The 16,581-nt window shown below is 38.3% G+C and overlaps 1 protein-coding gene across 1 annotated transcript in view; it reads left to right on the top strand.

Annotated features, from left to right (window-relative positions):
- Nucleotides 1–14,192, top strand: part of KCNB2 (potassium voltage-gated channel subfamily B member 2) — a 181,291-nt gene extending 167,099 nt beyond the window's left edge. Inside the window, exon 3 of the mRNA XM_021530604.3 lies at nt 11,790–14,192. Within this exon, the coding sequence (XP_021386279.1) occupies nt 11,790–13,949 (2,160 nt within the window). The 3' untranslated portion in view covers nt 13,950–14,192. The remainder of the gene's footprint in view (nt 1–11,789) is intronic.
- The last annotated feature ends 2,389 nt before the right edge of the window (nt 14,193–16,581 follow it).

Raw genomic sequence — 16,581 nt, 5'->3', positions numbered from 1 at the left:
CCTGTGACATTGCTTGACCCTAATTTTAATAGATTATAAGCATAATAGACATTTATTTGTGACAGAACAAAACCAGTCTTCTGTAGAGCAGGGAACAGTCAGTCCTTCTTCTGTCCAAGTCACAGTTTGGGATAAAGAGACATTCCTTGAACACCCTGTTCAGCACCTGCCTGAGGTATTTCTGCTAAAAGCAGAGGCTGAATTACAGCCCTATACTGGAATGTTCCTGTAATTTACAGGCATTTTCTCATATACTGTCCTCTAAGTCTGAGCTCACAGCAGCATGAGCAGTACCTTTTAATAGTATTTTAATAATGGATAATATATTTTGTGAATCAGATGTGTCTTCAAGTACAATTTGACCTTCCTAAATGTGATGTTAGGACATTTCCATATGTATAGAAGAGCATTGGTACTCCATGTATGTATTACAGCACACATCACACCTTAATAAGGGTTTGAAACTGCACTATTACAGATGAGATTTCAAAAGTAATCCTGGAGTGACAGCTAACACAAGGAAATGACACTTAAGATATGCAGACCTTAACTACTTTTTTTGCAAAAAAGACAGCAGGCTAGATTCCTTTCCCTAAAAATTTCTCTTATTCTGCAAGTTTGGGAAATATTGGCATAACCTTTACATAAAAACATTGATTTATATAGATATTTTATAAAGAACCTTCATTCTGAAATTTATATAGAAATTGACATGAAGCCAAGATAGAAAAATTATTTTTAAAGTGTGAATAAAGGATTTTGGGCCTGTCGTAAGGTCAAAAAAGTCTGATAGATATTATCAGCCTTCAGGAAGACCATACCTACTCATTGTATCATATGACTAAAAAATAGTCTTATTCAATGGTAAAAACACTATAAAATGCAAATAGTTTAAACAAAAATCTTAATATGTTCTTCAGCAAATTAGACTCAAGTGTACAGTCCAGCTTAATAACTGAGGTCCCAAGTGAAAGCAAATTCCATTGAAACTAAATGAAAAATAGAAACAGTGAGAACCAAGTAATTTGATTTCCAGTTTCCACATTTTAAAAATCAGTTACATCCAGCTTTCTGCTTTAAGTTGAATGTCAATATCAAAATAGGCAGCATCAGGATAAATCTGTATATCAGGTGCGCTGATTTTCCCCATTAAATCCATTCAACAGCCTATGCTAAAACTCCTTAGAGATAAACAATTGGGGTTTGATTTGTCATTACTCCTGCTTGTTTATCTCCACCGCGATTTGCTGGGTGTTAGTAATAACTTACTAAATGGCAAGCTATAAAAAAAAAATACCTCACCTCTGGTGAGACTCCTGCGCCTTCAATGGTATTTTTTCCAAGAAACAAATATTATGCCAGAGCTATCTTTATCTTCCCAGACTTATCTTCTTAGACTTGGTCATTTGCATGCCTTCATGTAAGAAACGTGACGGAAAATAGGGGGTTTAGAGTGAACGTGGGCGCAGCACATCTGCAGCATCCTCTTCGCTGCGGCCCCGCGTTCAGCACCGGGCCGGGGACAGCTCCGGGACCCAGCGCCCGCTCCAGCCGCGCTCCCTGCCCCGCTCCTCGGCCTCTGACAGCCAGCCCGGACCACCCCTCTGCTTGTGCCTGGAGGCTAGCCTGTGTTGCTGTGGGGGTTTTTTATCGGTTTTTGTTTGTTTGGGTTTTTTTTTTTTTAATGGAATCCTGTAATGAAGCCAATGTTTTTGTGCGCGAAGTAGCGCAGAACAAATCTTGCATATGGTTTGCTATGCAAAAGGATTGGAAACTGCAGGCTCCTTGTCATGACTTCCATGCAAATTTTGAAGAGTCTAGTACATTCATCTAAGTAATAATACTCAGCTTTCACTACCCAGAAAGTTAGACTGCTAGTACAAAACACAACCTAAATGTAAGAAATATGTCAAAGATTTAGAAAACTTCTGAACGAGGGCAAGCAGGAGCTTTAAGAAGGACATCACATTCATTTCTGATAAATGCGGGTGACTTTTCTTGCACACATAAGCAAATTGCTCCATTTAGAAATAATACTTAGGAGGCCAAAAAAGCTATATATAAATAAACCTTTAAGATGACTAATTAAGTTATTTTTTTGTAATCATCTGTAATGCAGTTAAATCTCTCGCACTGTTAACAGAGCAAAGAAAGCATTATCTAGAAAAAAAATTTCTTTTCACTGTAAGCTACCTTACATTAAATCATTTAATTGATTAAACTAGCCACAACTATAATTTCAAGCAGGTACTAGCTCTATTTCTGTCAATATATGACAGTCAAATTCATGGGCTTATCCAATTTCATAGCAAAGAAAAAAAGGCAATTCACCTACATTTACTCTGGATCTGCCATTTTTTCTACATTAATTCCTAGGGGACCGTTTGCTATTTATCATGAAATAATTGATTTCGTGTCTCCAGATGAAATAGCTTTTTGCTCTTGAACAACAGCAAAAAAATATTAGAGCTGACTCAGTATGGATCTTAATATGTTAAAAAAACCCATTCTTATTAGCTCTGTGTTGATTCAGTATTCAAGGTTGCCTCCACTGATGCAAAACCAAATATATTTGTCTCTTCCCAAACTATGCAGAGTGTCTTCATCTGTAACTACTTGAGGTCCCCCATCTTTGCCAGTCCAGCAGATGCCCTCAGAATTAACCTCAGCTTTTGCCTATAATGAATCACAGCAGGTTTCATCAGGGCTGTGCTAAAGATCAAGCTGATAGTCTCATTTGCAATCCATTGCCTATTACTTGTGCATATTGCTATTTCTGTGGTCTCCAACATCATGTTTTAGTTGCAATATTTAGTAAATACATCCTACAAATGTTTGTGGTGTTGTACTTAGTTTTCTACTGTGCACCTAATGTGCCCCTAGTGTTCTAAGAGACTTGAGTGGTTCCTGTGTTCAGATTCACAGAGACTCAGAACATTCCCAGGGCTCCCATTTGCCATATTACCCATGGAGTTGCCTTATGTAAAACCACCTTATTACTCAGCCATAATCAAATTCTCAAACTCAAACTAAATTCTTATGCTGAAAATCTTGGTGGTACAAACCCCAAGGCCACCCTTCCATAGAGCAATAATCAAGTAATTAAGTAAATGAAGTTAGCTCACCCCAGAATGCAGGAGGGATGTATTCTATTACTGTTATCCTAATAGCATAAATACAATAAACGATGATCTGCATGCAACAGAATGCAGGAGAGATGCATTTTATTACTTTAAACCAGAAGGATGTTAGCTAATCTCAAGCAACAAAACATCCCTTCTTAGGCAGGTTTATTCCCTCTGAGATACTAGGTCTTCTAAGGCAAATATTCATCCATGGAACAAGAAGGTCAGCACAAAGTGGTGGAAAGGCTTTGTGAAAAAAATGGAATTTATATAGTGCTCTCAAGCAGGAAGTGTATCAGCTTTATGAATGGCTTTAGAACTGAACTTCTGAAGTGAAGTTTTTGCTAAGACAGAACAAGTTTCTCCAGTCAAGTAGACCTATCCTAGGTAGTTTCAAAATACCTTGCTTGACTACAACTGTGCTTGGAGAAGTTTGAATTAACTAGTGGCAAAATCTGAGCTTTAACTACCTGTTATCACGCCTTCCACTAGAATTACAATTATTACGATCCTGCTGATGTTACCATCACTGGTCTGCCATGCACACTGGAACTGGCAGGCAGCAAACTCTTACCTGCCTTACACTTCCCCAGACAGGGACTTGAAGGATGCCACATTACAGAAACAAAGGTGGTCCCACATATTTGCTCTGGGTGAGCTTGATAAGACAGCACATCCCTGGACACATGCCACTCCTTAGGTAATATCAGCACTGAACTTCACAGGAGGGCCATGAATAAACATCTAGAAACACTTGAGTTGACTATCTTCATAGGAACTTGTCTGTCAAGCTAAACTGGAGACAGAGCTTTTTCATTTACTGATGAACTAGTAGATAATTCTCATATCTAAAAAAATGATGAGTGTTTATGGAGCTAGTAATGAAATCTTTAGTGAAAACCTCCTAAAGTAGTATTTCTAAACCAAGCTTCTTAAGTGAGAGTCATCCCAGTGTAAAGAGACCAAAGAAAAGACTGTGCATCACTTAGACACCAGATAAATACAACACTGAGAGCTTAACCTTCATCTAAGTAGTTAATGTGGCATAATGAATATCCTTGAAAGAGCAATGAAGAACATTCAAATCAAGTCCTTAAAAATATTAATAATAATACTAATCTAGGAAAAAGAGGAAAATGAAAGGTCAAAGTTCTCAATAATGTCATCATGGAAGGAGATCGAGAGCAGCAGAGAGAAGCTGATCAGTGATCACACAGGCTGTCAAGAGTTATTATCAGATGTGTTCCTGAAAGGGCAACAGTGATAGAGCTGTAAGATGCACTAAATTTTTGCTGTTCTGTTAAATTATTTCCCTCTCTAATTCTGAAAAAAAAAAATTAATAACTAGTAATTAAATTTTCCATCCATTAAAACAAAGAGCATTTGCAAACATATTCTATTCTTAGATAACTCTCAGTGTTGCAGGACTATTGAGATTTGTTAGATTTGGCATGCTTAAGGCTTGCCATAGCTTCATTGTTCTTGTTTGGAGTAAATCCAAGTAGGATTAATTTCTACTTGTCTACTTTTTTATGTCCCATGGCCAAGGACATATGTTTAAAAATGGCATTAGCCAGTAAAGGAGCATAGCAAAATGTCTTGCCTTTTGTTGAACTTCTTCAGCGTGGTCTGTTGAAACCTTAGGTTCAAAATAATTACAAGTCTGTCAGACTAGTCATGATGTGATCTATGGCACACTGATTAATGGGAATGCAGAATTACAGGTGTGAGCTGAGCACAATTCCCTCTGCAAAGCAGCATGAGATAGAATTGTGGGTCAGAAGCAAGAGATAGTGCTTATAACTTGGAAGTCCAAGGGACACAATGGAGGGAGAAAATGGAGTGACCAAGGAGCGAGATGTTGTATCATGACCTTCTTCTTGTCCTTTGCATCACAGAAAAATATTTTAATGGTCCCTTCTCCTAAATGTCTACAGACTGATGTCCTGACTAATCTTAAAATTCCTTATGTGGTAATAGTTACAATTGCAAGGTGACTCAGTTTGTAGTGTTGTCTTTGCTTCTCCAGTGTGCATCTCATTTGGATAGTTCCAGATGTCAAGAACAGAATGCAGAAAGATTTAGACAGATGTACAAGATAGCACTCTTACGGAGCAAGACTTTGTCCATTCAGTTGCAAACTTAATATCACAATCTGAAGACACCTGACAGTAAAGGATGCTGCTGAAGTAAACTGATTTCTATAAACTTCTCATCAAACCTACCAATAAGTCTACCACTTTCATGAGCTTACTCCCTCAGAAAAATAAAAACATCCATTATCTGACCTTCTGCTCCTGCCATTGTGGCTGTGAGTCTGTGGATTGTCTGGCCAGATCTGGGAGCTCTGTGCTACAAGCTAAGGACACTTCCATGCAAGATCCAGCATGACCTGCAGGCTACGCTTGGTGTAGCCACACAGGCAGCACTTGGTAGCTCTCAGGTTGATCTGAAGAAACTAGACTAACCCCTATCTGCTCAAATTTAGATCAAGACACCTTTTTCTCAAGAGCAGATGCTTCTGAGAATATATAGCTAAGTGCCCAAGAAAGTTGATACAGTTCTCCAGAAGCCTTTAAAAAGGTGAACCACAGCAAATTTTTCTGAGATTTTCTGAAGGCAGAGTTAAAGATACTGCCAGAGTATGTCTTATGTGAAGACAATAACATAAATTTCAATGCAGAAAGGGAAGAATATGTGACAGCCTGATAATTTTCAGTGCCCGTGGAGGCCAGAAATCTGAAAAGGATGAGACTATACTGCTGTCTATTATTTAAATGGTCTAGATCCTACTCTAAATCCCACCCTGTGAAAAAAAAAAAAAAAGACTAAGGAAACAGTATTGCTAATAGTCTTGATTGTGGCCTGAAACCTATATTAATCAAACATACTGTAGTGGCTGATCAGTAGGGGTCAACTGAAATTCCTCTCAGCAGCCAAGTTTTAATGTAAACCTGATGCAAATGTTTTCTCTGCTGCACATAAAAATTACACTGACTTGTCAGTTATAGCAGAAGCCTTTTCACATATCATCATATCATCATATCATATCATCATATCATATCATATCATATCATATCATATCATTTCACAAATCGTATCAGTTGTTGCAGAATAACAAGGAACAATTTGAAGGCTATTCCATTACACCTTTATTTTCTGCCTCAGCTGTATGCTCATTTTATGCAGAATTTCTTACATTGCTGGCAGTACTATGCAATGAGGTGGCACACAGGAAACAAAAAAGCCATTTCCAGTGGCAATTTAATACTGGGAGACAACTGCAGTTTCAGGAGATTGCTACCAGTCCTTGCACCACAAAAATTCGAAACAACATCATCTGGCAGAGGCTGTTAAGACTGCATCATTAACTCAAGGAATGTTTTACTATTCATTGCATCAACAGATCCAAATACCTCATATCCAGCCCATAGGAAAAAAATTTAAATCTGTCCATTCTTTTAGAAAAAAATTGCTATTTAAAAGGAAATCTTTGTAAAGATTAAGAGGATCTGGATTTTTATGTGCTTTTGTAGTACCATTGCTAAATGACATAACCTGCCAGAATCAGTCATTTAACAAAGTATATTCTGAAATTCAGGTTAAAAATATTATGTCAAGAACTGTGGTCATATATTAATTACTTGCAGTGTGCAAATTTTTCAGGCATTTCAGTCCAGAGCATGGTTTAGAAATATTACACAATAAACAGAAAGTTCTGCTGGAAAAAATTCAGTCAGTGGTGGTTTCTTTACTCTTCTGTATCAGCATAACGAACCTAGCAGTTTGCTACAAGTCTTTCTTATAAATTCTGTGCTTCTCTTAGTACAATCTGCATCTGTTCTATGAAAATTTACCATCATATGCTGCAAAGCATTCTTTATGTAGACTCAGAATATGGAGTTCTTTTTTTCTTCTTCTTTTTCTCATAGCTGCTCTTGTTCTTCCAAGTTTTTCCCCAGCATTTTTTTTGCCTAATGAGTTGTGAAATCTAATCAATTGCAATAATTAAAACATACTGTGTGTGGAATGATGCACGGCTTTAATTACACAACAAAGTCCCAGACAAATAAAAGCTTGAGATTCTTACATTAGAAGAAACTAAACTACTTTACTTTGCTGTAATTTTTTTTTTCACAAAGAACAGACTCATGCTTATAGATTATTTTTATAAATCACTTAAGGTTCCAGGCTTGCTGTAGTGCATATTTTATTGAAAGAGCTGGGAGATTTCAGGCTTGTGTGTTAGCAGCACATGAATGAATGTCTGGAACAAGCACATAGATGCTTGTTTTCAATAAAACACCCTGGGTGGCAACTGGAAACATGGAAATTTTGTGTTCAAGGCCTACAAAGTGCATGGAGTTTTAGAAATGTCACACAGGACAAGAGAGGGGGTGCTATTCACTAGCTCACCTCTTTTCTAGGATCTTTTGTATATTGGTAGACATTTATGACAGACTGAAATCCCAGTGTTTTCTAATTAAAATCAGTTTGATGATAGTTGGACAGATACATTATTACAATTTTTTTTTTTTAAGAACAATGCACGTCAGTAATTGGGTCCTGGTATTATACGGCTTTTTCCAATCCTGTTACTTGCATTCTGATTCTGGCCCCAATGAGGCTCCATCAGCTTGACAGAAACTACACGCTCAACTATTCAGACCTGTGCCCTGTTCATTTATTCTGTAAATTCTGAAAGTATAATTATGCTATTGAGTATTTTAGAGAAGTCAAGCCTGCATTAGCAATTTCACAGTCATTTAGGTGAAGTGGATAAGCCAGTACACCTTTTTTAAGTTTCCAACTTTAATACAGAAATCTGATACAGGCAACTTTCACAGTTTGAAAGGTAATTATTGCTCTCTTATAGTGTTGTCTTTTGTCTGCCTAAGTCCTAGCTACAAATTTCATTAATCAGCTGTGCCTACATATGCACTGTTATTGCCCTCATTCTTTACTATAATTGGCTTCTTTTGTTGATGTTGGTAACAGAAGTTTTAAAGGAATGTATAGCCCACCTAAATAGGATAGATTAACCTAAGGATGCTTTCTGAATGGACTGTACAAAGGATGAAGACAGATGGTCCATAACTTATTTGGCAGGAGAAATGAATGGATCTTATTTCTCCAATAATTAGAATTACCAAAAAAAAAAAAAAAGGAAAAAAAAAAAAGAGAAAAAAAAAGACAGAAGCAGAACTGGTAGAGAAAAAATCAAATAAATATGTTTCAATACTTCAGAACATAAGGTGATATCTGTATACCTGTTCTATATTGTTAGTAGCTGACAAAGGCCAAAGATAGTACATAAGTACAACATAATGCCAAATACACAATACAAATGTACAAGTACAAGTACAAATGACAAATACCATGAGCAGTTTCTGTTTGTGCTTAGAGAGCTGAATATCCACTTGGCAACTGATAGATGAAACAAGTTTATTGCTATTTTTCCCAAAGCTACAGTGAGGTGGCCTTTCTATCTCTAGAGCCTCTATCACCACTGTGACCAGTCTCTCTGCATACAATCTTCACACTCGCATTCTTCTTAGCTTCACTTCACACTTGGGTGTTCCAACAATTCTGTCAGACCTAATGCATCCTTGGAACATCACCAAATGGATTTAACATTTCTGAGAAATGAAAGTAAATGCTTTTATGAATGAGCTTAAACTGATCTTTAAAGCAGAAAGCAAATTATTTTAGTATTTCTAATAAAAACCTGGATTTAATTAGGACTTCCAACCAAAACAATATATTTTTTCCAAGTGTTATAATATTTTTTTATTATTTTAACACTTTGCTCACTGTCTCAAAGTTGGTCATATTGCTTAGGGTATAAATAAATAAACTTTCTGATAAAGCTGTGAGATTCACTGATACTGGTTTTTTTCCTCATAATATTAGTTCTGTAAAAGACAATGACCAGCTGTTCCAGGCAAAGTGGAAGGCTGTGAGGTACAGAGATGCCTGGACTTTATAAAAATGTCTTTTTTCTGTCATAGGGCAACTTATACAGAATGCCTGCTGGAGACAGATAGGGGGGAAAGGGGGGAAAAGGATTGTAGCAGGACTGATTGAGAGGGCTTTAAATTAGGCTTGAAACTAGGTTTGAAGGGGAAAGAGAATAGAGATGAGCCTGGGGGGAGCATGCCAGTACTGGGGGTGAAATCAACAGCCCACCTGAAGTGCATGTGCACGGCTGAACACAGTTGGGGTAGCAAACAGGAGGAGCTGGAAGCCATCGTGCAGCAGGAGAGCTGTGATGTGGTTGCCACCACAGAAACATGGTGGGAACACTCACGAGAATGGAGAGTGGCAATGGATGGTTATAAGTTCTTCAGAAGGAGCAGATGAAGAAGGAGAGTTCTGGAGTGGATATGTTAGGAAGTGTTTCAACTGTGTAGAGCTCAAGAACAGACAATTGCAGGTTGGCCAATGTGACATACATGTGCAAGAAGGGTCAGAAGAGTGGTCAAGGGAACTACAGGCCTCTCAGCCTGACCTCGATGCTGGGGAAGGCTGTGGGACAGATTATCTTAATCACACACACCACGAACAGGACAATCAGGAGATCAGGCCTAGCCACAATGGGTTTAGGAAAGGCAGGTCCTGTCTGACCAACCTGATCTTTTTTTATGACCAGGAGACCTGCCTAGTGGATGAGGAAAAGGCTGTGGATGCTGTCTACCTGGACTTTAGTAAAGTGCTTGATACTGTTTCCTACAGCATTCTCCAAAACTGGCAGCCCACAGCTTGGGCAGGAGCACTCTTCAGTAGGTTCAGGAGTGGCTGGATGGCTGGGTCCAGGGAGTGGTGCAAGGTGCTGCATCCAGCTGGCATCTGGTTACTAGTGGGGCTTCCCAAAGCTCAGTATTGAGGCCAGTCCTGTTTAATAATTTTGTTCATGATCTGTATGAGGGGATTGAGTGCAGCCTCAGTTAGTTTGCAGACAGCACAATGTTGGGCAGGCATGTTGATCTGCTGTGGGAGGGCAGGAAGGCTCTGCAAAGGGATGTGAACAACCTGAATCAATGGGCCAAGACAGCTCTATGAGGTTAAACAAGACAAAGTGCTGGGTCCTGCACTTTGGTCACAACAACCCCATGTAGAGCTACAGACTTGGGAAAGGGTGGCTGGAAAGTTGACCAGTGGTAGAAAGCCTGGGAGTGCTACTCAGTATCTGGCTGAACATGAGCCAGCAGTGTGCCCTGGTGGCCAAGACCACCAGTGGCATCCTGGCTTGTATCAGGAATAGTGTGACCAGCAGGACCAGGGCAGCAATTAATCATCCCCCTGTACTTGGCACTGGTGAGGCCGCACCTCAAGTCCTGCATTTAGGTCTAGGTCCCTCACTACAAGAAGGACTTTGAGGTGCTGGAGTGTGTCCAGAGAAGGGCCCCAAAGCTGATGGAGGGTCTGGAGCACGGAGCAGCTCACAAGTGATACAATGAGCAGCTGAGGGAGCTGGAGTTGTTTAGCCTGGAAAAAAAGGAGGCTGAGGAGAGACAGCTCTCTACAACTGCCTGAAAGGAGGCTGTAGCCATGTGGAGGTCAGCCTGTTCTTCCAGGCAACCAGTGGCATGATGAAAGGATTTGGCCTCAAGCTGTGCCAGGGGAGGTTCAGGTTGAACATCAGGAAGAATTTCTTCACTCAAAGGCTTGTCATTTGAATGGCTGGCATTTGAATGGCTGCCTAAAGAGTAAGAAAGTCTCAAAGCATTCAAGAAAGTGGTGTGGCACTTAATGGTATGGTTTAGTTGGCATGGTGGTGTTCAGTCAAACACTAGATTTGAGGGTTTTGGAGATCTCTTCCAACATCAATGTTTCTATGATTCTGTCATTCTGTGATTCTAAGATTCTGTAAAAGTGTGTGACGTAATATATTATAAAACCTGTCTCCTTAGACAGAAAGCAAAACTTTATTTCTTGGAAGCCTTTGTCTACTTACATGTTTTAATAATTATGCAAAACTCAGTTCACCCTCATACTACTTTTTAAAATCTTGCCCTCAACCTAATTCAGGACCAATAACTTCAATTCTTGAAACATCTGAAATTTGTTCAGACATGAAAATTCAGCAGGACTAGTCTCCTGAATACTGCTTCATGTTTATTTTTCTTGACTTTTCAGTTCATAAATTTATGCCTGTCTAGGAAAGTGTGCACTGTAGTACTGAATTACCATCTTACACATGGTATTCCCCAGTCAATTATCTACGCTATGTAAAGTTTTACATAATTACAATTAATGCAGAAAATTAAAAATATTCTGCACATTAGCAGAAACTATATATCTTCCACTTGGTGACTTGCGCTAATAAACATCACCTCCTATTGTAATTTAAAATTATGACCAGTCGTGTGACCAGTCATGGCCAGCTTTCTGAAATGAATTTGCTTCCTGCAGGCAGTAAAGCAATCAGGTTTTTGACCATGTCTAAGATGAGTCTAATGTTTTGTCTGTGCAAAATTCAAAACAATAAAACAAAATAATGAATGCAGCCGTGAAAACAGCTTTGACCATTCTGTGTTTATTTGACACACATGCATTTGAAAGGATTTAATCAGACAGACATTCATTTGAAAGGATTTAATCAAACCTTGACAAGTACACTTGTATCAGTCTAACCAAAACATTTTTTATTTTGTTTTACAGATTTTGGCCATTGTGTCCATTCTGTTCATCGTCCTGTCCACTATTGCTTTGTCTCTTAACACACTGCCAGAACTTCAAGAAATAGATGAATTTGGGCAGCCAAATGACAACCCTCAGCTAGCACACGTTGAAGCTGTGTGCATTGCTTGGTTTACCATGGAGTATCTTTTGCGTTTTCTGTCTTCACCAAATAAGTGGAAGTTCTTCAAAGGCCCATTAAATGTCATTGACTTACTGGCTATCTTGCCGTACTATGTCACCATTTTCCTCACAGAGTCCAATAAAAGTGTCCTGCAATTCCAAAATGTCAGACGTGTGGTTCAGATATTTCGAATTATGAGGATCCTAAGGATTCTTAAGCTCGCCAGACATTCAACAGGCCTTCAGTCTTTAGGCTTTACACTCAGGCGTAGTTACAATGAATTGGGCTTGTTGATATTATTTTTAGCCATGGGTATAATGATATTTTCAAGTCTTGTATTCTTTGCTGAAAAGGATGAGGATGCTACAAAATTTACAAGTATTCCTGCATCATTCTGGTGGGCAACAATCACTATGACTACTGTAGGATATGGTGACATTTATCCTAAGACCTTATTAGGTAAAATAGTTGGAGGACTTTGCTGTATTGCTGGAGTGCTGGTCATAGCCCTGCCTATACCAATTATTGTGAACAATTTCTCAGAATTTTATAAGGAGCAGAAAAGACAGGAGAAAGCAATTAAGAGGAGAGAAGCACTTGAGCGAGCTAAAAGAAATGGCAGTATTGTCTCCATGAATTTGAAAGATGCTTTTGCTCGCAGTATGGAAATGATAGATGTAGCAGTAGATTCAGGAAAGCTTGGAGAACCACTCAGTCCAAAGGAGACACCTGATAACAGCCACCTGTCCCCAAGCAGGTGGAAATGGGCCAGAAGGACAATGTCTGAAACAAGCTCAAACAAATCTTATGAAAACAAGTACCAAGAAGTTAGTCAACAAGACTCCCATGAGCAATTAAACAATGCTGCAGCATCCTCCAGCCCACAGCACCTGAGTGCTCAAAAACTGGAAATGCTGTATAATGAAATTACTAAAACCCAGTCTCAGCCTAATCTTAATGCTGGTTACCAAGACCAGTCAGCAAAGCCACCCAGTTATGAGGAAGAAATAGAAATGGAAGAAGTTATAGGTCAGAGAGATCCACTGCCGACGGGGCCTGCGGACATCGTAATGGACATGAGAAGCACATCCAGTATTGACAGTTTTGCCAGTTGTGCAACTGACTTCACGGAAACAGAGAGGTCTCCGCTCTCTCTGTTTCCTGGCTCTCACTTGCAAATGAGATTTCCAACTGATGCTGTTAACCTGGAAGAAAACCAAAGAGCAAGAAGTTCTCAGTTTATACCATTTGCAAAAGACAGAGGATTTTCTCCAACTGATGTCACCTTTGACTACAATCCAATCAACAGAGCTGTTATCAGTGATGGCAGTGGGTCCCAAACTGTTTCACATGGTCATTTTCCTTTTGACTCTGCCATGGAAAGCCCCAAAAGCTCCCTGAAAGGTAGCAACCCATTAAAATCTAGATCCCTTAAAGTTAATTTTAAAGACAATAGAGGTGGTGCTCCACAAACTCCACCGAGCACCGCAAGGCCACTGCCAGTGACAGCAGGAGCAGACTTCACACAGGCCACTGCTCAGCACATCAGCACCATTCTCCTAGAAGAAAACTCCCCCCAAGGTGAACGGCCTGTACTTGGTGCTGATGCACCTGCACTTTGTCAAGGACCTGCTAAAAAATCATCCCCTCTCTTTCCCAAACAAAAAATTTTCACTTTCCCTTCTAAAGAGAGGAGGAGCTTCACTGAAATAGACACTGGAGAAGAAGAATTTATGGAGTTACATGGTATGAAACATGAGAAAAAACAGGATATCAAGACAAATTGCTGTGGGGATAAACACAGTGATGGCAACAATTTAACAGGGGAGCCACAGGTCAGCTCTTCACCCAAAAGCATGAGCCACAACTGTACTCAAGACATTTACCATGCTGTGGGTGAGGTAAAGCCAGACAGTAACCAAGAAGGCCACAAAATGGAAAACCATTTATTTGCTCCAGAAATTCATTCAAGTCCAGGAGAAACTGGTTATTGTCCTACACGTGAAACTAGCATGTGACTAGTTACAGAAGCAATAAAAATACCTTTTCTTAAAACACATTTAGTAATGCCTATGAACTAAAACATGGAAAGCCTCAACAAAAGTGCATAAAATGTTATTTTTGCATGGCATGAAGAGTTGTTTAGTTTAAATACTGTTTAATTAAAAAAAAAAAAAAAGACTGCTTTTGTAACAAACTGAAAAAAAACAGGGAAAAATTACTCAAGAATGGTGAATACAATAAAGAGAGCTTTATTAGGAGTCACTGGTCTGCAACATCTGACATTTTTGATCCTTTCACTTATGATTGTAGACAGGTATTGAACTCTTTTAACTTTTTTTTTCCCCTCAGTTACAATGAATTTTAGAATTTGCACATGAAAGGATGAAATGTCAATGCATGCATTCATAAGGATGTGAAATAAGGTGCTTTGAGCTTGCAAAATGCATATACTTGTAAATAGTTTGGGGTTGGGGAAAGCTACTGTTAACAAGGGTTTATGGAAAAAGCATTTCCTGGGACACAGGTACTTCCTTCACAGCGTGCTGTCTGGAGGTTTTGTACAGACTTATGTTGCAAAATTGCAACTTCTACTTAAAGCATCTCACGTACCTTGCTTTCTGTTAAAAAGCTCATGAGTATATCTGTTAATTAAGGACTTCAGTATTTTAGTTTATCTGTGGTATAAATCATGATGGTTTTGTTTTTTTTTTTATTTGCAGAACTTCAGTTATTGCATTTGTCAGTTTAATTAATGATCCTGTGAGGGAAAACAAAGATTTAATGACCAGAACTTGAAGCATTTGATATTTTTATAACAAATTGCCAACATTTCCTAACTAAGAAAAAAAGTTCCATTTTAAAATTTAAAATCATAGTTATTTCTGTGGCAATAAATAGTGCCAAATGGCTATTCAAATATATCCAAAAATTTTCAAACTCATAGAATATACCTTGGTATTTAAAAAAATATTTCCCACATTTTTATTTTTCCTTTGATTTAATGCTATTTGATCTTCAGTCTTTTACCTTTTGTTCTCCATGCAGTGCACATACTTCAGTAATGGCAATGTTGTTGAAGCTGTTAAGGTGTAAGGACATAAGAGATAAGGTTCGTAGGGGAAAGTGGTACCTTTTATTATCATAAATCATGTAGCTGGAGAAAAAAAGGCTTTGTGCATGTGATTTTCCTCAGGTCTTCCATACCACAAAGTTTGTTTGTGTTTTTCAGTTCAATCATTTGGACTGACAGTAGACATCACTTGACTCACCAACTTTGCCTCAACCCATCCTTCCATAGCTGTTCTGAAATGGAGTACAGGATTTCCACTATCTTAAATAAAGAAAAATGTCAATCATTCCACTGACAACTGCCAAAGCATTCCACTGATTTCTCCAGCTTTGTAAAAGAAAGACACTGAACCAAAGCCTTCATTACAAAGTACTCATCTAACCACTGTCTCAAAAAAGCTATTTTTATTTTATCCAGAATTCATAGCTTCTTATGATAAAAAATATTTTTTTAAATCCTTCTAGAGTGCTTTAATTCCCTAAATCATAAAAAGTTTATTCAGTTCATGAATTCTAATCATAAGCAAATGTATGCAGTTACACAGACATGTCCTAAAAATGTTCCCTTCTGTTTGTTTGGGTTTTTTTTCTTTTTTTTTTTTTTTCTTTTTTTTTTTTTTTTTTTTATAAGGAAGACTTAAAAGTACTTTAGACCAATCAATGCATGTTTTGGAACAGCAGGCTTCTACTTACCATAGAGGAGCTAGGTTAATTTTTCCTTGTGTCTTTTTCTGTCACTTGAATATGTAACAACCAAGCACCTAGTGCATGTGGTGTAAAGGAACAACCATTTTTGTTACAACATGGCCCTTAGCTTAAATGGCTGGGCCAATGCCACAGACCTCACTCAAGCCTGGCACATAGAAAAGAGGCAAGTTTAAAGAGCCCCTGGTGGCTGGGCCAAACAATGAGCACAGCACAATCACTTAGGTGTTTTTTTTAAAAAAAAGTTTTCTATATTTCCATCAGTTTTCCTATTTCTGTAACAAGATAATATTGAGGTATCTCTTCAGTCATTTGAGTTACTGAGAATATAATGTCTTTTTCTTTTCAAACAATGTCTGGTCATTAATTCTCAAAATAAAAAAGATTTTTTTTGTCTTTAATTGCAGTTAATTTCAACTTGTTGCTGCATTCAGTCTTATGTATTTATATTGTATTCTGCGTAACACTTTTCAATCATGTTGTGTCTCACTGTCCCCAAACTTAGCTCTTTAATATTTTATAGTCATTAATCTTCTACCTTTTTATTTTTTAGTTTCCAGATATTTTCGGCGACTAAAACTAAATGCCAGTCAATTTTTATATGCCTGAAGTGTTGGTTTGTATTTTCTATGTGCAGTTTTATGAAATCACATGGGTGTGTTTGATCTGCCTTTACATCCTAGTGAACTATTGAAGTCCAGATTAAGACCAAATGGGACCTGGTTCCATGCTCTAGATCCACAGACAATTCCCATTCAAGACAATGATGTTGTTCTGGCAAGACTGAGGTCTGTCATGTTCCTTCTGTGTGCTTTTTCTCCCAGGTGACCCTTAGGCTTTGGAAAAGCCCCTTAGACCTGTGCTACTTGATGG

This window comes from Lonchura striata, chromosome 1, assembly GCF_046129695.1.
Source record: "Lonchura striata isolate bLonStr1 chromosome 1, bLonStr1.mat, whole genome shotgun sequence".
Lineage (NCBI taxonomy): Eukaryota > Metazoa > Chordata > Aves > Passeriformes > Estrildidae > Lonchura > Lonchura striata.
This window is presented reverse-complemented; position numbering and strand designations above follow the sequence as displayed.